The sequence below is a fragment of the Ovis canadensis genome, chromosome 1, assembly GCF_042477335.2.
Source record: "Ovis canadensis isolate MfBH-ARS-UI-01 breed Bighorn chromosome 1, ARS-UI_OviCan_v2, whole genome shotgun sequence".
Lineage (NCBI taxonomy): Eukaryota > Metazoa > Chordata > Mammalia > Artiodactyla > Bovidae > Ovis > Ovis canadensis.
The window spans coordinates 85,475,454-85,499,809 of NC_091245.1; the positions used below are offsets into that span (position 1 = coordinate 85,475,454).

General features: G+C 41.0%; 1 protein-coding gene across 7 annotated transcripts in view; it reads left to right on the plus strand.

Annotated features, from left to right (window-relative positions):
* Positions 1 to 23,945, plus strand: part of NTNG1 (netrin G1) — a 371,518-nt gene extending 347,573 nt beyond the window's left edge. For all 7 annotated transcript variants that reach the window (XM_069573650.1, XM_069573646.1, XM_069573647.1 and 4 more), the window contains one exon: positions 22,676 to 23,945. In XM_069573650.1, the coding sequence (XP_069429751.1) occupies positions 22,676 to 22,917 (242 nt within the window). In that variant the 3' untranslated portion in view covers positions 22,918 to 23,945. The remainder of the gene's footprint in view (positions 1 to 22,675) is intronic.
* Positions 23,946 to 24,356: the final 411 nt, after the last annotated feature.

The window sequence follows — 24,356 nt, forward strand, 5'->3', positions numbered from 1 at the left end:
AAAATACCCTTGCCAGCATATATAGATGTCAGCCTACAAGAAGGAAAGGAAAGGAGAGGGTGGGAGCAAGGCAGGAGTAGAAAGTAAGTTGCCAAGAGAAAAAAAAATTGTATTTTCAATTTGAGGTTATTTCTATTCAGTCAAGTCTTTCAAAACTATTCACAGTAAAGACTAATGATTCCTTACAGGTAAGGGTAGGCTTTAACATCCCCACTAGCTTCTCCTGACAAAATCCATTATGCAGTGACGCTAACAGGAAGCCAGCAGGGGAGAGTTTGTTAAAACACCTTTGGAAGGAAGCGCTTTAACCTAGAATCTGGCACAAAGGAGCTGTTCCAACACAGGGTTTTGGAATGTTGAAGAGATGCGTCCACAGCAGCATTTTCAGATGTAGCCAACCAGGTACTTCCAGAGCAAATTATTTGCTTGTGGGTCTACCAGTGGGAGATTTTAAATTACAAATCCTTACCCTTCCTCCCCAACCAGCCAGATATACACTGAGGGAGTGCGAAAGAATTGAAGAGTTAAAGGACAACTGTGGCTCGTCTTATCTGATTTCTCTCTTTGTTCTTGCCCTTTCTGTAGAACATGGAGAGTAGAAAACAGTTTGCTCTGCTAACAACACTTCTTAGCACAATCAGTGTGTGCAGCTAATACCCATCTCAGTTGCAGACGACTATTCCTGGTTCTCACCACAACAGTCGCATCATGCCTAGTGCGATGCGACTCAGCTGTGCCCTCACACAGGGCCACGCTGACGGTTCAAAGGGAACGCACTCTCAGGCCATTATTGGCCTTTTTCACGATGACATCATTCCTCTGCCCTTTCACTCAGACAGAGGTGAGCTGATAATATTTTATCAGGCAGGATAGATTTTTAGGATTTGGAATAACTCTGGCAATTAAATCTCACAAAGGAATCCAGTAGTTTCTGTTTGGGATATGAAATTATTTTTTCTATGGTCCATGGTTTAACATTGGCTTCTTATGAATATTTATATTGCTAGCATCTTAGCTGCACTGCCAGGGAAAGAGGCTGTTCTGTTGAAATAATAGCTGTACTTACTTGATAGGTTCCTTTTTTTTGACAGCAGTACATCCTTCAGCTTTCACTGTTAGACCAAACTAGATATTAGGAGATAGCCTAGCTGTGGAAACCAATGCTGGAAACTGTCCATCCATCATGAGGAATGATCCTTTCTCTGAGGGGAATTTTCTGCTGGATTGCCAAGTGCATAATATTCCCCTGGAGCAAGGCTGCATGAAACCACACTGCTGTGACACATCCTGTGACATTTAACTCTGGAGGGTCTGGAAGCCAGTGCACTGGGGTGCTAATTGTATTCTTTAGTTATCATCATGACTTAAAGCCCAGAAGGTCGGAAGAGTTTATCTAATCCCGGTGTAGAAAAGCAATTAAAATCCATCCCAGCCAAGATAGCTTCCACAAAATCCGTTATCCCTTCCCTATTTTTAGGCCCATAAGGGAAAGATGCTGGGTAAAACAAGCCATAGAAGCCTGCAGTTTATTTAATAATGTGTACTGAGCATGAATTCTGTGCCAGGTACTGTTCTAGGTACTGAGAATATGGTGATAAGAAGACAAACATAGATCCTGCTCTCAAGAGCTCATGAGCTGGAAGGAGGCAGATGGGAAACAAGTAAAGAAATAAACACCAGGTAGGCGGACGCCACTTGAAGCTGGTAGCCAGCCAATGCTTTTCTGAGAAGGTAACACTTTGATTGAAACCTGAGTATCAAGGAAGAGCCCACCATGGAAAGTTCTGGAAGAAGAGTATTCTGGACAAAAGAAATACTTCCTGAGAAAGCCAGAAGGCAGAAAGGAGCTTGGGCAATTGAGAAAATGGGAAGAAGCAAGTGTGACCAGAATACAGTGAGTGAGAGGGGGGTGGCCTGAGATGAGGTGGAAGAAGAAGATAGACAGGCACTAGATGACAGGTCCCTGATGGCCAGAACAAGAAGTGTGGATTTATTCTAAGTGCAGCAGAGAAGGCAATGGCACCCCACTCCAGTACTCTTGCCTGGAAAATCCCATGGACGGAGGAACCTGGAAGGCTGCAGTCCATGGGGTCACTGAGGGTCGGACATGACTAAAGCGACTTGGCAGCAGCAGCAGTGGACTTTAAGCAGGAGAGTGGAATGATATGGCTGTTTAAACTTTAAAATAGTAATTCTGGTACTGTGGGGACAATAGATTGTAGAAGAGGTCAGGGAGGAAGGGCTAGAAGGTGACTAACAAGATGCCAGCAGTCCACGTGAGAAGTGTTAGTGGCTTGGAGTAGGTTGGGAACAAAGCCTGTAATGAAAATGATGGATTAAGAGCCTGTTGTAGTCTGTGCCTGCCTTTGCTGCAAAACTTAACATTAAATCTAAATTTTGAGGCATCTGCAACAGAGATGTGCTCTTTCTGCTCTCTCTTGCTCTCACCACATGGATACTTTATAATTGATTAGTACTTGATTCTATTCAGTAGAGAAGGAAACAGAACGACAAAAAGTAGTAGCAGTCACAGCATTCCAGCATGTGGGCATAGCAATCAGACAGAATGGCAAAGGGACTAAGGCCACAGGACTGGGTGGGAGCCCGGGTTTTGCCACCCACAACTTGTATGACCTTAAACTGATAATCTCAGTTCAGTTCAGTTGCTCAGTCATGTCCGACTCTTTGCGACCCCATGGACTGCCACTGCTTGTCCAACACCAGCTCCTGGAGCTTGCTCAAACTCACATCCACTGAGTCAGTGATGCCACCCAACCATCTCATCCTCTGTCGTTCCCTTCTCCTCCTGCCTTCAGTCTTTCCCAGCATCAGGGTCTTTTCCAGTGAGTCAGTTCTTCGCATCAGGTGGCCAAAGTATTGGTGCTTCAGCTTCAGCATCAGTCCTTCTAATGAGTATTCATGACTGATTTCCTTTAGGATGGACTGGTTTGATCTCCTTGCAGTCCAGGGGACTCTTAAGAGTCCTCTCCAACACCACAGTTCAAAAGCATCAGTTCTTTGGTGCTCAACATTCTTTATAGTCCAACTCTCACATCCATACATGGCTACTGGGAAAACCATAGCTTTGACTATATGGACCTTTGTCAGCAAAGTAATGTCTCTGCTTTTTAATATGCTGTCTAGGTTGGTCATAGCTTTTCTTCCAAGGAGCAAGTGTCTTTTTCTGTAAAACTATTGAAATGAGAATACCTACCTTGTAAGATTATTAAGAGGATTAAATAAATCAATTCATGGAAAGTCTTTAGAATAATGCCAGTACAAGCCCTCAGTGAATAAGTGTTAGCTTTCATTATTATTCATTTGACTTAACTAAAACCTCTCCCCTCAAAAAAATAACACATATATTGACCTATCGGTACACAGTTCTCTTTAGTTACCAAACAGGAAGAAGGATTCATAAACAATTATACCTCATTTAGACTGCTCTATAATCAAAATAGTTACCATTTGTATGCAGTATCTGTTTTCATCTTCAGAAGTACCCTGCCATGTACCCATTTCATGGATGTGGAAGCTGAGGTCTGATGAGGTCACTCGCCCTGCCAGGGCCCTATAAGTAATAATGTGAGGAGCCAAGATTTGACCCAGCTGTGCATGACTTCACAGCCTTTGCTATTCTCAGAAGGAGTGGGTGAGAGACCAACTATACCAAGCTAGTTCTAGTTCTCTCAGATCCATCATCAAACAAGCCAGGAAGTGAGGTTCTCCCTTGGTTTCCCGCTGCCAGTTCAAGTCTTCATTTGTGCGTTCACTGGTTCCCAGTCAAGAATGTCCCAAGCTAGATTCCTGGCCTAGTTAGCATGCATTGATCATACATTTTGACGTCATGAGGCAAGTACCCATCATCAACATGAATTCGTAGGAAATAAACTAATGATTGGAAATCACTACATATCCTTTACTCTTTTCATATGGTCCTTCAGTCTTTTTTCCATTATTATCACAGTATTGCTGTTGGCAATACAGTTAAGAATCTACTGACATTAGCATTGGAAAATAAATCTATCTCATGTAGTTTATCACTTGGTCATACCAATTCGTTTACCTTGTAATTTTGCAAGGTAATTTTGTAATTTTATCTTTGCTGACTGCATTTTTGCCTAAACTTTCATCACATTAGTTATGTAATGCTAAGAAAAATAATTCACAATTTCAGTTCATTGGTCCCTTCATTTCTTTGCTTTTTTACACTTATTTTCTGAAAATAAAATGGATGAATTTAAAACAGAAATGAATAATCCATAATATTAATTAAAACATTTTTAGGTAGTTAAGTGTTCTGTTGAAAGAAAATCTAAGTGTTCTTTAAATTGTCAAGAACTAAAATGTGCTTGTGTTTTGCAAGGTTTTTTCCAAGCAGTTTGCTACCTGGTCTATTTGAGGGCCTAGTTATGTCCTTAGGAGTCATTTCCATGTGGTCATTAAATCATAGGACTTATTCATTCTTCACATTGTCCGTAACCTTGAAAATTGCCTAATGCTCACAATACAGTAAAAATGCCATGTATCATTTTTTGATATATTTCCATTTTCATGGATTTGGGAGATTTAGGGTTACTTTGAAATTATGTACTTCCTTCTTAGACTATTAACAAAGAGGCTTCTAACCATTATTTTGGAAATATGAAAGCAATTAGTGGCAACAAGGTAAAGGTTTCAGTATTCAAGTTTGAAGTAACAGCTTGCCTACAGCTCAACATCCTGTGGATTATGGTTCATCCCTTCTGCTTAACATTAGCAGAGTCACCCTCTTTACACACTCTAAAAACTTGTTGAATCTTTTCTTTCTTTGCAGTCTGTGAATATACCACCCTGCTTAGTCTTGTTAAAGCTGGGCCAGACATATGCTTGCCTTTTGACTAGAGCGTTCAAACACTGTAGGTTGATTTAAGAGGTATAAAAATCTATAACCAGCAACATCATTGGCACGAAGGAATTGCCTGAGTGAACAGGCTGGAGATATATCTGAAACAGAGCCTCATAGGCTGACTTGTGAGGGGCACCTCATGTAAAAAGCAAGCACTGCATAGAAATCAGTGACTGGACACAGATGAAAGATCTAATGTATCAGTGATAAGCAGCAGGAGTCCAGGGGAAACAGGGGTGAATGAAAGCACAGAACTTAGGTTAATCAGAAGCCTACATGAAATAAAGGAATCAAAACTCTGGAAGGAAAAACCAGATAAGATGATCCATGCAGGATCACACAGCATACCGAGCAGCACAGCCAGGGACTAGAAGTGTGTTTGTTTGAATCAGTGTCTTAGCTTTGGCCTTAGGACAAATCTGAATGGGGATTTGTGGGTTGGCCTGTTCAACCTTCTGTGCTTTTTTGTGGGGAGCATGCGGGAGTCATTCTTCCTTCCAGTCCTGGGAGTGAAATAGCCTGGACAGAAGCTAAATCCAAGAAGAAGTTTCAGCTTAAGATCTTGAAGGGTTTAAATTTTAAATGCCATCCATCTACCTGCAATGCAGGAGACCTGGGTTCCATCTCTGGGTTGGGAAGAGTCCCCTGGAGAAGGGAATAATAACCTACTCCAGTATTCTTGCCTAAAGAATCCCATGGACAGAGGAACCTGCTGGGTTATAGTCTCTGGGGTCACAAAGAGTCGGACACAGCTGAGCAACTGACAGTTTCAAACCTCCAAAACAAACAGCCAGAGACACCCTCAGAAGGCACTGCACCCCTAGATAGGTTTCTGTGGGCATTTCTCTCCCAATCAACCCAACTCTGTAATTTCCCTCCTTCATGTCCTCCTGGCCCCTCTTTCCCTGCTGCTGTCCTCTCCATGACAAAAGAAACAGAAACAAAAGGCATTAGAAGCTAAGCTAAGGAACTTTCCTGAAGCCATTACTTGGAGTTAGTGATGAAACTCAGATTTGTTTCAGTTCTATTCTCAGGACTAATTTAACTCTTATATGATCGCAGGGCTTCCCCGGTGGCGCTAGTGGTAAGGAACCTGCCTGCCAGTGTAGGAGATTAAGAGACATGTGTTCGATCCCTGGGTTGGGAAGATCCCCTGGAGGAGGAAATGGCAACCCACTCCAGTATTCTTGCCTGGAGAATCCCATGGACGGAGGAGCCTGGCGGGCTACAGTCCACGGGGTCGCAAAGAGTCAGGCACGACTGAGCGACTTCACTTTCACTTTCAAAGTGATTTAGCAGGAGATCTCAGGAATGCAGAAATCGCTGGAAGAAACATCACGGATAATTTCCTCTTATGTACCGGTAAAAAGCATAGATGATTAGAACACAAAGATGAAAGCTGGCTGAGTGCACAAAGCGATGTCTAAACCCTCGGGAAGTAATGTATATAGACTGCCACTTGCTCTGCACAAAGCGTGATGTTGCTCAGTGCAGACAGTGAAAGGAAGCACAAGACAAAAATCAGCCTGCCCACACATCGCTTATGCTTTAGTTGAGGAGACATGAAATTCACATGAAAAGGAGTGTTTGCTATAGGTTTTAAAGAGTCAAATAAAACTTAACATTTACTGAAGGATTTTACATCAGGCATTGTTGCAGTTGCCTTGTATGTTTTACTTAATTTATTTCATTAACATATTCCTATGACGTGGATATCATGTATGAAATTATCTCCATTATATAAAAGAAGCAAAGATAGGTCAAGTGATTTGCATGGAGTCACCCAACTAGTATTTGGTGGAACTGAGATTTAAATCCAGGCCATCAAATTCTGTTTACCTTTATATCTATGTCCAGAGCTAGATCTGCATCGTCTGCTGGAAGGTTTGAAAAGCGGGACTCGTGTCTGAAGGCTGGAACAGTCAGAGAAACTATGGCGGGTGTTGCTCATGAGCTGAACATTTAGCGATACGTGGGGAGTTTTGAGGACAGGCCAGGAGCAGAGGCGTCAACTCAGAGGCCAGCATACAACAGGACAGGCGGGCACCAGGGACTGATCGTGCTGTGGGGTCAGAGTAGTCTAAGTTCTAGTCCTGCCTCTCCACTTGGCCACTAGTGAGACTTGGGTAAGATGCACAGGTTTCCTGTAAAGTGGAAGTAGTCATAATAATAACTCCTGCCAGGTGAGTGAAAATATTCTGCAAGGTAACGTGTACAAGTGTCTATCCTCTTAATTATAATTTTATTTTATTAATAATTTTGTGAGTATATTTAAGATTGTTGTTGTTGTTCAGTCGTTAAGTCATGTTGGACTTTTTACGACCCCATGGACTACAGCATGCCAAGCTTCCCTGTTCTTCACTATTTCCCAGAGTTTGCTCAAACTCATATCCGTTGAGTGGTAATGCCATCCAACAATCTGGTCCTCTGTCATCCCCTTCTCCTGCCCTCAATCTTTCCCAGCATCAAGGTCTTTCACAATGAGTTGGCTCTTCCCACCAGGTGGCCATAATATTGGAGCTTCAGCTTTAGCATCAGTCCTTCCAATGAATATTCAGGGTTGATTTCCTTTAGAATTGACTGCTTTGATCTCCTTGCTGTCCAAGGGACTCTCAAATGTCTTCTCCAGCATCACAGTTGGAAACCATCAGTTCTTTGGTGCTCAGCCTTCTTTATGGTCCAACTCTCAGATCCGTACATGACTGCTGGAAAAGATAGTGAATAGATTAGCTAGGATTAGAAAGTTCACAGTGGGGAGTGAAAGCAGACGATGGGAGATTCTGATCTCCTCACATTGTGGGGGGTCCTGACTTCGGAATTATCCATTCAGCAGCCACAGAAGATTGTGAGTGAGAACTCAACCTGGCCATAGCCCTTCTATGCAATTTGATTTAGGGGACAGAAAGTAAACACCATGGGAAAGTATACTAGAAGAAGAAATGAAACAATGGGTATGGAATATGTGAATTTTTTTCTGTAAAATTCACTTGTTCATTCACTCAAAAATACTCATACTCAATGGATATTGGATACTAGGCCATCTTTGAGGCATGCACAAAATCAAAAAAAGGATTTGGATAAGTCAAAATCCTTATCTTCACAGAGCGTGTATTCTGTAGTAACTCTTTAAAAAGCGAAGTGAAGTTGCTCGGTCGTGTCCAACTCTTTGCGACCCCATGGACTGTAGCCTACCAGGCTCATCTGTCCATAGGATTTTCCAAGCAAGAGTACTGGAGTGGATTGCCATTTCCTTCTCCAGGGGATCTTCCTGACTTGGGGATCGAACCCAGGTCTTCCATGTTGCAGGCAGACACTTTACCATCTGAGCCTTTATTATATAAAATTACATATATTCAAAGAGAAGAATCAGAGATGTTGAAGAAAGTAAAATGTGTTAGAACAAGATATGTCCAAAGCATGTCGTATGATTTCTCTTTAACCAGCCCACCCAAATCTTATTCATCCCTGCTTCAGCTAACCTTGGTATGCCTTACTCTGCTTCAAAGAGAAGCACCAACATCTTTTCACTGTACTTTAAATAATGTTCACAGTCTCCCAGTTGTATCTAAACCAATTTATAATTTTTTTTCTTCCTGCTGCTGGATCTGAGAGCCCCAGAAGGCATAGCTTGCTAGCCTCTTGATTTCTGTCTAACCAGCTCTCTTCTCTCCTGAGATATAACAGCCTTGCTCTTCTTAGGGAAAGCCGTAAAATGCCCTTCTGCATACTTGCAATGACTTCATTTCCTCTTCAGATCCTCTGCTATGTGGATTTATTCTCATTCCTGCACCTTTTTCTTAACCAACCATGAAAAGATTTCTTTTGGATGTTGAGAAAAGACTCTGAGTACCTCTTTCTAATTCTCCATGTTTGAAGTTTAGTTTTAGTAAACGTTGTGTTGCCTAGAATTACTTAATGTTACTCATGAGCTGGTCTAGCATCCCTGTCTTTATGTAAACACTTTCTTTAATAGAATTTTTGTCTGTTTTCCTCTTCATTAAAGAAAATGAAATAAATTGCAATTATTTTTTTCATGTAAGAAGCAAGAGGAGTGAAAGATGATATTTTTCAAATCAATGAGTATTTAAGCACCAAAGAAGCTAGAAATTATTAATGATGAAAGTGACCTAGAGGACACAACAGCATCTACTTTGTGAAGTTACATTATCTAATGAGATGCAAATACATGAACCTATAAAAATAAACCCTATTTTTGTGGCTCTTCTGGTTTGTCTTTTTGTTGTAGGACTTTGAGCAGTGCCTGGCACTTAAAAAACACTTAATAATTGCGTTGAATGATCTCTCATGCTCATAACAGCCCTGTGAAATGGCCTCTGTTACAGATAAAAAAAAATAGAATTTTTTTTTTTTAATTCAAATTGGAGAGCCACAAGTGTGATGTCAGTATTTGAACCCAGACTTCTGGACAACACTGCAGTACACAATTAAGGGCTAGATTCAAACTTTGAGTGTCTCTAGAATTTATCTATGGGGGAAGATGATGTAAGTTGCAATGTGAGGTGTGACTTTATTGAAAAGATATGCTTATGACTTGTCCATAATTGTAACCCCTTTGTCCTTTCGTAACCTCACTAATGTATTTTAGATCACTTAAATGCCTGGTCCCCAGTGCAATAGCGAGTGCATTTTTGAAAATTAGCAGTCACTTTTGTGTGTTCCAGCATCCCTAAATGACTCATGTCATCATTTTGCACATTCTCTTGATTCCATAATGTTGTTTTCCTCACCTTGAATTTATCGACATCAATTCATTTTGCTTTGACATTGGCATTAGCAGGAAAATGGCTTTGTTTCATCCTGACATTATAATATCACCTCCCAAGACTTGGTTTGACATTGTCAGGAGGTGATTATGGTGACAGCAAGGCCACAGAAGACAAAAGTGAATTATAGTGATTCCCGGGGGTAGAGGGGAAATCATTAAAAAAAGTTACTGCTGTGTGATTTTAGTAGCTATTTTTCATACTTAAATATCCCTGCTGTTTAAAAATCCTAAGAGGGCTTAGACCATATTTAGAACACTCCTGCCAAGTATATATAGGAAAAATTAAGTCTCTAAGGAGACATTTGGCTATAGCTCGACAAACAGGAAACTCAGATTATATTTTAGCTTTACAAAGTGCTCAAAGGCATTGAAATTCTGTCTCAAAAGGAAAAAAAAAAAAAAGCCAGGCATGTGAATTAATGACACAATTATCTCCTTTCAGCCACAGATACTTGAATTTCTTTATGCTGAAAATCAAAAGCCTATAGTATTGTTCTTCCTTCCTACTCAGAATGTGAAATGTCTTGCGGATCTGCCTTCAGCTCTGAACAGGGCTATATGGATTGTCTTATAATTCTCAAGGGACACCAAGTCTTCATTCTTGCATTTTCCTATGTGCTATGATGGTCTCTCCCCTCCACCCCAGGCCCACATGGAACAGCTCCATCTGGATTTTCCTTTAGCCTGTGTTCCAAATTTAACTAGTCACCTTCTGATGAAAAGAAACATGTCACTAAGTTCCGTCCTTGTCATGTTTGCCTTCATATTACCCACAATGCCAAAATTATAATGAGAGGTAATGTGTTTTGACTAATGAAAAATGAAAGGAGTGCTTCTAATTTCTTAACTCATCTGCCTACCCTTGCCTCTTCCCTTCTCCCCCACCCTTCCCAAGGCATATATTGTATCATTAAAGGGAGAAACCCAAAACTAATCATCATTCTCTTCTAGCTAATGCTCTCCATTATGGATTCATGTATGAGAAGCCCTGACAAATCATGACATACAAGCTGAGCTGGAATGTCAAAGCTGACCAGCAGTTTTTCTACATGTTCCTAGTTAACTTTTTCCCATTCCCTGCAAAATATCTCCCCGTTCCCTTAACTCTAGATTAGGAGTTAACCCCAGCTCTACTCTGCCTCTCATGCTCAGCAGAAGCTTTACCTCCCACATTGTGGAAACTAAAATGTTCCTTCTTCTGCTTCCCCTTTTGCCAACCTATCTGTCTAGTAAGTGGATATCTTTACTATCTATCCACCTATATTGATATCAGTCTACTAATAATATGTTTGTATTCACCACTCAGAAGAAGGTAGGGAATAAAACACAACTTCTGTTTACTTGCTTAATAAATATTTATTTGGCATTTATTTCTGCTAGAGACAAGGCTGAATATTTATGATACAGCCACAATGAACAGGTCATATATGTGGTGCAGACATGTACAAGTGTAGCAGATATGAGTCTCCCACAAGTTCAAGCAGCATGAAATACATTTTCTTTAGGTTAAATCTGACCATGAGAAGGTGGTGGGAGATCTGATTAAAGTCATCACTATTGTTTGATCTTCAAGTGTAAAAATGTCCCCTCACGTTCCATTAGTCTGCACTAGTTCACATGAGATGGCCCTTGGGCTACAGATGACTTTGGCTCAGGAGACCCTGCTGGTTCCATTCATACCTGAAGCTATGCAGCCTTCTGCAAGACAAGGAATCCTTGTGTGTAAGTCTCTCTTACAGTTATAGGATTATGTAAGAACTCTCGCCTTTTGTGAAATAATTTTTGTAGACATTTAAGATAATTGGTAGTTTGACTAGGAAAATATATTAATAACAAATATGGAAATATGGCAAAATATGGTCACGATTCATTTATTGAAATTACCTTTATCATCTCAGTAAAAGATACTCTTATTTTCTCAAGTAACAATTATTTTTATTAACAGATGATAAAGAATCTGTCTGCAATGCAGGAGACTTGGGTTTAATCCCTAAGTCAGAAAGATTCCCCTGGAGAAGGGAGTGGCTACCCAATCCAGTATTCTTGCCTGGAGAATCTCCATGGACAGAGGACCCTGGTGGGCTATAGTCCATGGGGTCACAAAGAGTCAGACATGACCAGTGACTAACACTTTCACTATTTTCCAAGGACTCTATATTTAGTCCAGGCAATTTGGAAAGAGTGAAATGTGTAAAGATGAAAATTAAAGTTACTAAAATCAATTGCTCTCCTACCAGCCAGAGATAAATATTGGTCACATTTTGGTAGAATCTGTTCCAGTACATTCTCTTAAGTTTTTATTACATAAGGTACTTGAAGAGGTGCATGTCTGTACTTAGGGGTTCACACTGGATAAATATTTGTGCTTTCTCTTTTGACATAATGTCATGTACTTTAAAATGATGGTTTATACCCTGGTGTATGTTGCCATTGTGTGTGACTATGCCTCCCAATGAATGCCATCTTTCACCTTGGGCAAAAAGAGAAGAGGTTGCACATTTTTATTAAACTAGACAAGTGCATTTTCTGATACCCAATGAGAAGCTCTGTGATTTCTCAGCACCATTTTTATGAGCATCTTGCCTGCGTCTGTGTCTGAGGTGTTGACCTAAATAGGATTTCAATACATCATTAATGATCGCTTTAGGAAAGGTGACCAGCCTTTGGCTTGTGGGATTCTCCTTGAATTAATTATATCTCAATATTAGCAAAGTTTTATTTTTTTTTTTCAGGTTGCAACAACTAAAAACTTGGAGGTGTTTGGGCAGTACCTCTAGCTCCTGCATTCGAGTCACCTGTTATCTCATTCATGCTAGCTGAGTTACCATATACTGCAGACACAGGCCTCTTCAAATGAACGTGGCTTTCTTATGATGTTTTGAGTAGCATTTCCTTTGATTGTACAAGAGCAAGTGTCACTCCCATAATCAGTGCTTTGATAGTAGATGAATAAGTATAGAGTGGTTGCTCTGTAACATCAGAACCTGCTGCACTTGATTACCCAGACGTGTCTGACCACTTGCTGACAGCTCCACATTGTTCGCTACAGCCCCTTTAGCTCTGCTCCCTGGCCTCATTACAGTGAAACAAAGTGGGCTGGCTGCTGTCACCTGGGGATTATGCCACCAGCATCACTGTCCCTGATGAAAAAAGCCTGACAGGAATGCAGGCTGAGAGCAAGAAAGCAAGGATGTTTCCACTTGATGGCTCCCAGGTTTCGGTCCATACAGACACTGCCTCACCTCTGCAGAGGCTAAAGATGGGCCGAGGGACAGTATCACCCTTGCTCTTCTGAAAACACACCTTATGCACTCTGATTGGCACAGGAGAATGCACATTGAATGCAAGTATATACAGGTCACCTTTGAGAAAGCAGGCACTGCCTGTCCACAGTGACCTTGCAAGTACACAGCAGTTGAATTAAAATATTCAATAGCTGCATGTTTGACCCCACGCTGTCTCAAGATTCATGCCCTCAGAGGACAGACACAGATGCTGTCTTTGAAAGAGTACAACATCTACTTCCTTTTCACTTCAAGTACCTTGAATTGGATAGGTAGTGATTAATTCATTCTTCTGGCAGATATAGAAATAAGCACCTCACTCTTCCACTCTGAGCTTCTAGCATTAAGGGAAACTGGGAAGGCATTGAACATTAACAAAGTATACTAAGGTTTTGTATTTTTTAAAGCACCATCACATAATTCATCTTGAGGCTCCCAACAAATGTGAGGTCGATGAGTAGGACAAGTGTTATTATCCTTGCCTTAGAAGTGCGGAAAGAGAGGCACAAAGAGGTTAAATGATTTCCCCAAGTTCACACAGCCCATTAACCGCAGAGAACAGACTTGAATCACAAGTTCTTCACCTAATTCTCTTCCTACCACCTCATACTTTTAGTGATGAGAAAAAAACTATCTCTCTTCCATGGGACACGAGCGGGCAAAACCGATCAAGCCAAACAGTCACCCGAGTCATCAGCAGGGCTCACAATATTGGAGAAGCCCAGCTGTCATCATGTACCTGACAGAAAAGAGGAGGGATTCCTCACTCTTTGTCTTTTAAAATGATAGGCTTTCCATGAGAAATATTCATGCAACTCATAAAACTCAAAAGGACTTTAGAAATAATAACTACTTCAAACTCTTTCCCTAACTTCATAGCTGCCACTAGAATGTAAGCTCCACAGAGGCAGCTGCATGGTCCATCTGGCTCACACTGTGCGTCCATCATCTGGAACAGTGCCTGGTTGGATGATGGATGGATGTCACTAAGTGGTTTCCTGATAATGCTGAAAGCCTTACTGCAAAGTGATGACTAGTCAGAACTAGAACTTGGGTTTTATGACTCTCAATCAGTGTTGTTATCACTAAACCATATCCCCAGTCTTGGCCAGCCAAGTGTAGAAACAGATAGGAAAAATGTACCCAGAGTTCCCCCAAAAGGCCATTAGACAACAGTCAATAGAGTTTCCTCTATACACCAGGAGCTAATCTGTAGATTCAGTTTTACATCTCACATCTCAAAACTTAGTAAAACTGCCACCAAGACTGAATAAGTGGGTTATTATTACAGCCCTTCATCTCCCTGCTGCAGGCTCTCAAATGCCTCAATCAGAGCTGTGTGTTGCACGCATGCCTTTGTTATTAGCCTGTTTGGTGGAGGTTATTCACTCCTCCAGGTTTCTTTGCAAAGAACAGAAACAATTTGGAATATCTTCCTCCAGCAACCCTAGGCTTGTTTCAGGTGGTGAAGGTAGAGGTCACTTTGTTAATAAAACCATCAAGGAAGGCTGTCATGGCAACACATTGCCTTGATTCCTTGAAGTGCCGGAGACAAAGCCAGAAAGAGAAACTTTCAAGTCTATAAATATAGGCCCAGCATTGCTCAAGCCTAGCAGCTTACCGACAGGGCAAACCTAAATGTATATAGCTTTGAACAAGACCCAAACAGAAAAAAGAAAACTTCCCTTTGGTAATGTAATGGGTCATCATGACCATAATGGGAATAAGTGACCCTCCAAGTCACAAAAGAAATGAAGAAAAGAACAAGTAGCGATTCTAAGTCCTGGCTGGCGCCCTTTTTGCACATTGGGGTTCCCTCTAAGTCTGCTTTTCCATCCCTTCTAGAAATGATGAATAGAGGAAAAAGGAATCAAAGTCTTATCATTCAAATTTTGACAATAGTTTGCAGTTTAGAAAGGGGAAAAGTGGATAACAAGAAGGAAACCTACAGAAAGCAAGTTAAAGGATCAGATGATTTAGTCACATCCCTGTGACTCTCATGATCCAAGATAAAAGAAAAATAAGAAGAAGTGAAAGAGCGGGGAGGAAATGCTATCTGTTCCTGTTCTTTCACTGTGAAAATTCTGAGTGTTTTATAAACTCGAAACAACTAGTTTATGTAGGAGCTTATGTATTAGTTTCTTCTTCCCTGTAGTCATTCATAGGTGGGCCTGATAGAGATATTTTCGGTGAGCCAAACAAAGATATTTTATTAATAGCTTCATGTTCATTACCTGGGAGGCAGGGTTCCCATTATGTACAACTTAAGCTTATAGGCACATCCCCTTGGTGATTAATTTGTAATAGAATACAGTATCTACTGTGGTGGCTTGCTTATCAGAGCTATTAGAACACCTTGCTGTCTTTAGCCTTTCCATCAAGATTCACATTTCATCTTTTAGCCATATAACTCTGGATCTAACATTAATAGTATAACCTTATCTATCAAGGGCCAAAGATTGTCTTTGTTTGGAAGCATTCCTAATATTGAAACATCACAGGATTATAGGTTAGATGGTGTGGTATTCAATTCAGTTCAGTTCAGTTCAGTTGCTCAGTCGTGTCCGACTCTTTGAGACCCCATGAATTGCAGCACGCCAGGCCTCCCTGTCCATCACCAACTCCCAGAGTTCACCCAAACTCGTGTCCATTGAATCAGTGATGTATTGGACACAACATAATGCATTTATGTCAATCAATAGTAAAATGATCCTTTAGAATATAGTCAAACTGTTATCAAAGTAGTATTAGCTTTTTCTATATCTAAGGATTTATATTTTATCATAATAATAATTGTGCCTGCATGCATGCTCAGTTGCTTAGTCGTGTCTGACTCTGTGACCCTATGGACTGTAGCCTGCCAGGCTCTTCTGTCCATGGGATTCTCCAGGCAAGAGTACTGGAGCGGGTTGCCATTTCCTCCTCCAGGGGATCTTCCCAGCCCAGGGATCCAACCTGCGTCTCTTGCGTGTCCTGCATTGGCAGGCAGATTCTTTACCACCTAGGAGGCCCTAATAACTGTATCTAGGGCAATGGCACCCCACTCTAGTACTCTTGCCTGGAAAATCCCATGGATGGAGGAGCCTGGTGGGCTGCAGTCCATGGGGTCACTAAGAGTCAGACACGACTGAGCGACTTCACTTTCACTTTTCACTTTTATGCATTGGAGAAGGAAATGGCAACCCACTCCAGTATTCTTGCCTGGAGAATCCCAGGGACAGAGGAGCCTGGCAGGCTGCTGTCTATGGGGTCGCACAGAGTCGGACATGACTGAAGCGACTTAGCAGCAGCAGCAGCAGCAGCAGCAGCAAATAACAATTTGTTTCCAATACTAAATCAAGTATTATGTGAGAGATTTAAAAATGAACCTTCACTATTTATAGGGGTAGCACATTCTTAGTTTGTCAATAGCAATGAAGAAAAAAAAATCAGGACATGCTTGACATAAATATTTAACAAAATAAGGTCAGCGTTTCCAGTTTGCGGCAAATTCACACAGAAGGATACCAAATAAAGAAGTGATAACTGCAAAGTGCTTGTTGGGTAGAAATCCCATTTGGATTTTTAATCTGCAGTGATATGCAAGATGAAATGGAGATAATGCCAGGGTTTTGTAAATGTTTATCCTCTTGGCAGTTCCATCAACTGGTGGTCAGTGCCTGAAACTGTCACCAAGTCCACGCTCGTACTGCCTGCCACACAGCAAGCCAATAAGTCGAGAGGAGTTGCTGGGACAAGGAAGAGAGATTTTATTCAGAAAGCCAGCAGACTGAAAAATTGGTGGACTTGTGCCCCAAAGAACCATCTTGCCTGTTTAGAATTCAGGCTTCTTTTATACTAAAAGGGGACAGAGTAATGTCAAACATTTCCTGGTTCTGGTCAGCCTCTGAAGGTGATATGTTAGCCTCTTCCTCCCTGCAGTGATTCACAGGTGGGCCTGGTGGGCATGTTCTCTGTGGGATAAAGATATTTTATTAATAGCTTGATGCTCATTACCTGCGAGGCAGGGTTCTCAGAGATGGGCCATTATGTATCACTTAAGCTTATAGGCAACATCCCTTTGGGTGATTAATTTGTAATAGAATACAAAAGGTTCTTCGTTATTACAGAACCTTGTGTTGAAAGGAAGTCTGAAGGTTAGTGCAAGAGAATGCCATGATTAAGTAGCTATGTTTTCTACATAGAGGAAGAGGAAATGAGAGCATATGCAACATATTTGCCATTCTCAACCTAAACCTGTGATATTTTTGGTATTTTATGTATGGGCTGGTTTGTTTTTGGAGCTCTGCCAGAATGTGGTGGCACTCTAGAAGATGTGAAATTTAATGTTTTCAACAAGAGCTCCACCCAGTGTGATATGAAAACAGATCAGTTGGTCAATACAAGTGAAAACCGGAGGCTCTACAGAAGTTATTTATATTGTCTTAAGGAGCATGGAAAGCATTGCACACTGTGCATTTCTTCCGACTGTTCCCTTCTGTGTGAAAAGCAGTAATCTATAAATTTGGAGACCTGTAGTTCCAGAGCTACCCTTAATTGTTTTCAATTTCCTCATTTAGAGCTTGTCTAGATAGTTTTTGAACCACAGGTTTTGATTTCTATCAGAGCAAGGTATAGAACAAATTACATGACAAGTGTGATTTTGGTTCCTCTTTAATTGTAAGCAATATTAAGTGGCCTGTCTTAGATATTCGTCGTCTGTATTTAACTCCCCCAGGAAGATAATCTGCTCTTACTTCAGTTTTGAGTACTACAGTCATCTTAATTCCTGTGGTTCTTCACCTGAAAGCTCTCTCTCTCTCTGACCTACAATCACCAAGGAGTCTTCATTTTCCTTCCCCCAATGTATATAAGGACACCTGCCCATCTTCATTGCTGTGGCCGATAACCTGATCCAGACCTTCAACATTTTATCACCAATGTTAATTGAGGAGTAATTATTTGTTTGGGTGGGAGAGGGGGCTACCCTGTTCATGGAAGGATATTTAGTAACATCTCTACCCACGAGATGCCAGCACCATGCCCTCCCCAAAGATGTGACGCCCAAACACACCTCTGGATGTTGTCAGGTGTCCCGTGGCGGGGGGGAATCATCCACTGTTGAAAGCTACTACTTTAGACTGACAACCAAAGACCTCTATTAAATGTTAATTCCTCAAATTCCTCCAATCCTTTTTCTAATTATTCTAAAATCCCTTCTGTCAGATTCAATCAAGAGCATGCAGGGCTTACTTTGCATATTTCCTTTACCCAGCTCAAAGTGCCCTTCCTTTCATACTCTTCCAGGCTATTCCTAGATCCAGCTAACCACAGCAGGAAGACTTCTGTGATTAATTTTATAACCTCATATCATCACTGCATTTTGCTGAAATCTTTTTTTCTCAGCATCATTCCTGGTTTTTCTTTCTTTGCCTATGGCTTAAATGTGGATATTCTTCAGGGTTCTATTTTCAGTTTTCCTTTCAACTTAATCTATATTCTAGCAGATGAGGTCTTCTATTCCTTTCTCTTCACTATTTGTAACAATGACCACCATCACCCCTGTTCCAAATCTGTATCTCCAGGAAGAACTACCTCCTGAACTCTTAACTAGTTTTTTCCAACTAATAACAAGACCCCTGCAGAAGAGGCTGTGATCCCTCTAAGTCAACAGATCAAAAAAAAGAGAGAGAGAGAGTTTATTTTCTTCCCTAACCAAACCCTGCCTCCAGTCTTTTCTTAATAAATTGCATTATGATGTGTCCAAATGTCAAAAATAGGAACCTCAGACTTTCTCTTACCTATTTCAAATAACCTGCCTCCAAATATGTTCTTCCTGCCTCCTCCCCACTGCTCTAACCCAGACCAGTCCTATTCTGTTGAAGTATCTGGTCACCTCGCCTCCAGCCTGTCCTTTCTCAGGCCTAGCCTCACCTTTCCCCCCTTTAAATCACCACCGTGCCCATAGGTCTTTGACAGCTTCTCATTGCTTGTTGAGCTTCCCTGGTGGCTCAGACGGTCTAAACTCTGTAGCATGTTACACAGAATTTTCATCATTCACCAACATTTTCCATGTGTCTCTCAGGCTTGTCAGAAAAATGAACCCACACTACATATTTCAGTAGAGAGAATTTACTAAAGAAAATGGTTAAACAGGTGCTTTAGAATTTAGACATGAGAAGAGGACACTGAAATAACTCAGAAATTTTCAATTGTGTGAGAAGGGAGTAGTAAAAGAGGATGGGGTTATGAGAAGCTAACAGTTTGGAGGAGAGACCCCACAGATGTGGGACCCATGCCTCTTAGGAGAGGTAATGCCTAACTGCTACTATTACCCCTGAAATGGTAGGCAGGAGCCCCTTGGAACTGGGGCTCACACCTCTAGAGAAGGAATACTGCCAGGTTGGGGCAGAAACCTCTAAGGGTGAGATTGAAACTGGTTCTAAAAAGGCTGAGCCCCAGAACAAACTGCTGCTGTTGGAATGTGGGGCCATTGCTGGGACAATACTCTTAGGAGGAGCCCTGATCAGGGAAAGGGAAACCTCTGCTCCCTTCCTCCTGCCTCCTCTTTCTCTCTAGTGCACCCTGTTGGTGGAAACCAGGAGACAGCGTGCAGGGTTTCAGCCTCAGCGTCAGAAGAAAGGTGGATTTAGACTTGAGTGACAAATGCTTAACAGCCAGCACAAAGTATTTTCACATCTTCTTGCCTTCGCTTATAGAGTTTCCCCAACCATAATTCTTTTCTACCAATATTTGCTTGATGCATGCCATTGTTCAAATACAATCTCCTTTCTGTACTCTTCTCAAATCTTCCTCCAGATAATTACTTATACCAGCGTTTGAGTTCCCCTAGCAGTTTGCTTCCATTATAGTTTTTTTTTTCATATTGTATCATAATTATTTCTGTATATGTTCATTTGTTTGTTTTCTGCAAAACTGTAAGCTCCTTTAGGGCAGATAGAGTTATAACCATACCGCGGTAGATTTAGTAACACATCTGACACACAACAGATGCTGACTGAGCTGGACAGAACTGAGAAAAGTATTTTAATGAAATCTACATTATATTATTTTTTGTATATATTTTTTATTTTCCAAACCAGATTTAAACTTCGTAAGAGCAGAGATCATGCTATTTCTTTTATTTTTTCATGGTGTTTAGTACAGGGTTTTATATGCTGAAGAAGAGCTTAATGATATTTGTTAACTACTTAGTTTATTCATTAGGCACCACAAATTTAGTTTAAGATGACATGAGGATGGAGCATAAGTTTATGAATAGCAGGTAAGATTTGTAGTTCGGTTTAGATGTGCTTCTAACATGTGATTCCAACAGAGAGATCTGTGCATATGGTAAAGCTCTGTTTGCTGAATAGCACAATCAAGAGACCAATTGAAATGTGTCTTAAAGTAAATTCTAAAGTAATTAAATATATTCCAGGTTCCATTTTTTCTCATCACTTACAGAAAACATATTACTCCAATTAATGTGATTATTAATCCTGGGTTTCATCTGGTCCTTGAGTATTTATTACATTTCTCACAATCATCAACATCAACTAGTAGATTATTTAAATGTAGGAAAGGTATTGAATTTTAACTTAATCACCAGATTCTTGAAAAAAAGAAACCTCTGTTCAACAACTGATTTACATTCAAGTCCAAGAAGAAGAAAAATCGCTTTTTTTTTTTTCTTACGGGGAGTGATATTTAATTAACTATTGATTTCTTCTCAATTATTCAAGGCAAGCAATTATCAATATTGATGGAAACAATATTTCCCTATGTGTAGTGCCCCAATGAAAGGAAATATCCCATTCAGCAATCTGCTGCCTGGAACAAGAAATGCTGAGAATCTTTAACTTTAAATGGAAACAGTTATTTGGATCTGTTTATTCCATGTTGCTCCAATTAAACAGATACTTTCTGAAACGTAAGCAAAACAAAATCCTGAAACCCTATGTATGCTTTCCAAATTAACAACAACCAAAAAAAAAAGAGTAGGATTTTGTCAGTTTTGACCATGAGTTTAACCACTCTAGTCTTGTAGATTTTGCCTCAGAGCTACAGATCTTGACATTTTTTTTTAACCAAGGCTCGTAAAATACTATAATTTGGGTCTAATATTTATGGTTTATAAGTCACCCGATGAGAAGTAGCTTACATAATCATTAGAACCCTTGAAACACTACCTTGTATATCAATATTGTGAGCCTGAAGGATTTAGTAGGCCTTAATAGTCACTTCTAACATTTACAGATAGCACGTGGGGGTACACTTGAAAATTATACCAATCCATTATACAACTATGATAGAGGTCTCCAAGGAATTGTTGTGAAAGGTGGGAAGATAGGGCCCTATTTAGGGCACATTTTTATTAACTCCTGAGCATCCACCACCATCTTTTCTCAGCTCATTTGCACACAGGGCATTAGCATGTTTACATTTAAGAAGCTTCTTTTGACGGTGACATAACTGTTGAACATGATTAATGGACAAAACAATATTCTTTATTGAATTATTACTGGGAGAAGAGGGTTATTTTTTAAAAATACTTTACACTTGATAGTATGAATATGCGTGTGCATGTGTGTTAAATTGGGGAAATTTGACTATGACATTTTTTAAAGATGAAGAATGTTATAATTTATAAGAAGCTACTTTTTCTGCTCTGCACCACCCCCCCTCCCCTTTCCAGGGTGGTTCTATATAGTAAGTGCTTAAGTGGCATATGTTGCTGGGAAGCGTTCTTAGCTCTTTTCCTCTTTGGTGTTTTCATTTCCCTGTGTTCTATTTATTATTCTGCTAAATCAGTGAAACCTTGATTATCTAAAGGAATAGGAGACATGGAATAATAAGGAAAACTTGATCTTTGAAGAAATAAATTATTAGAGATGCAAGTTACATGACAGGGACTGTGAATGAATTTTAGTATCTGAAATTGCTTGCTTTATTTATTCAAATGGATTTTATTAATTGATGGACATAATAAAGTTTTGATAATCAGGGTTTCACCATTGCATTTATTACTATCCCTGGAAATCAAGGTAACCTTGGACTCTAGTTGCTATATTTACAAAGCGATTAATATCCTAATAGGCTATTAGGCACAAATGCACTGCTCTTCCTCACATTCCTCCCATGAAAAGCTTTCTCTCCTCGGATCTGGCTGCCACCTTGCCTGGAGCATGCTGCCTGCCCCCTGCCCCACCCCTCCCTCCTCATGCTTGCCGCTGGCTCCCGACTTCCTGCATGCAGCGCTGGAATCACCCGCGGAGAGAATGGCCCACCCCTTAGAAGTTCTTGGTCATTCTAGCAGTACTGCTTTGCATTTTAATTCCATTTATCTGGCTCCAAAGCCCTGCATTCTTGTATGAGGCACTATCCTTGAACAGCCCTGGAGGTCACAACAGGTCCCAGTTCCGTGAAGAGAAGATAACTGCCAAACCCGGAGTATCACATTTCTTTGTACTTGATAGTCTGAAATGGACAATGATAATATCCAAGATTGCAGCAAAAAAAAAAAAAAAAATCTATATGAAAAGGATTAATATGATCAAAACAAAGGCAGCAAACTACATTTGTTTGGAAATCGGAGTCACGTGCTTAGTTTGCGGAGGGGAGGGGGGAGCACAAGATCGATAGAGATTTTTTTTTTAACGCTTAAAACATGATGTACCAGATGAACTTAAATTGATTCTGCTTCTCCTCCCCGCGCCCCCCTCCCTCGTTCTGCAGCGAATGTCTGCGACAACGAGCTCCTGCACTGCCAGAACGGAGGGACGTGCCACAACAACGTGCGCTGCCTGTGCCCAGCCGCGTACACGGGCATCCTGTGCGAGAAGCTGCGGTGCGAGGAGGCGGGCAGCTGCGGCCCCGACTCCGGCCAGGGCGCGCCCCCGCGCGGCTCCCCCGCGCTGCTGTCGCTGCTGTTGCTGCTGGCCGCTCTGCTGGGGACAGCCGGCCCCCTGGGCATCTAGGCGGCGCACCCAGCCACCAGACGGGCCGTGCTCTGGGGAAGCAAACACAGCCCCAGCATTTGCTACTAACATAGGAAACCCGCCCTCAGACACCCCTACTCAAACACAGTGTACAAAGAAGGCCTAACTGAACTAAGCCATATTTATCAGCCGTGGACAGCACACCTGAGTCAAGACTGTTAATTTCTGACTCCCAGAGGAGTTGGCAGCTGTTGATATTATCACTGCGAATCACATTGCCAGCTGCAGAGCTTACCACCCATCGGAAGGGCTGTGACAGCCCCCCAAAAGGAAAGAAAAACAACAACAACAACAACAAATCAACCAACCTAAAAAACATTTGCTGCTGGCACGTGGTGCGCCCCAGCACCACCTGGCCCTGTGTGTGGACCAACCAAATAGAAGCATCCTTTGCTGGCATTGCTTTGTGGGTCTAAGGAAGTCTGTTACAAGCTGCCATATTGGCCTGCTTCAGCCCCTGAACCCCCTTCCAACCTGTGCTTTAGTGAACCGTTGCTCTGTAACCCTTGTTGGTTGAAAGATTTCTTTGTCTGATGTTAGTAATGCACACGTGTAACAGCCCCCTCCAAAAGCTCCAGCCAGTCATACCCTGTGTATCTTAGCAGCACTGAGTCATCCCAGTGCGAGCACACATCCACTGTCCCCAAGAGTGGCTACAGGAAAAAAGAAAGTGTATCTATCCTTTTGTATTCAAATGAAGTTATTTTTCTTGGAATACTGTAATATGTAGATTTTTTGTATTCTTGCCAGTTTGTGTTACCAGACAATCTGTTAATGTATCTAATTCGAATCAGCAAAGACTGACATTTTATTTTGTCCTCCTTCCATTCTGTTTTGTTTCATTGTGCAGAGATTTCTCTGTAAGGGCAACAAACTTGCTGGCATCAAAGAATATCAGTTTACATATATTAACAAGTGTAATAAGATTCCACCAAAGGACATTCTAAGTGTTTTCTTGTTGCTTTAACACTAGAAGATTTAAAGAATAAAAATTCCTGCATAAACGATTTCAGGAATTCGTATTGCAATTTCTTAAGATGAAAGGAGCAGCCACCGAGCAGTTTCACACTCACTTTACTGATTCCTATGTGGACCGAATACACTCAGCTGACGAATTTAGTACCCAGGAAGATGGATTGATGTTCATTAGCTTGGACAACTTCTGCAAAATATGAGACTATTTCCACTTGGGAAAAATTATAACAGCAAAAAAAAAAAAAAAATCTAAGTGATTGCCAAGATTATGCCAAAGCCTGTTGGCAGAGTACTAAGAGACTTTTATTTTTAAGTCATGCTATTTTCACAGATTGATGTGATCATGTGACTCTAGGGATGCTGATCTATGTATCTTTCCAATTACAGTGTTTACATGGAGTATCATAAGAGAAAACCTGGGGAACCAGGAAAGTTGCAGGGAT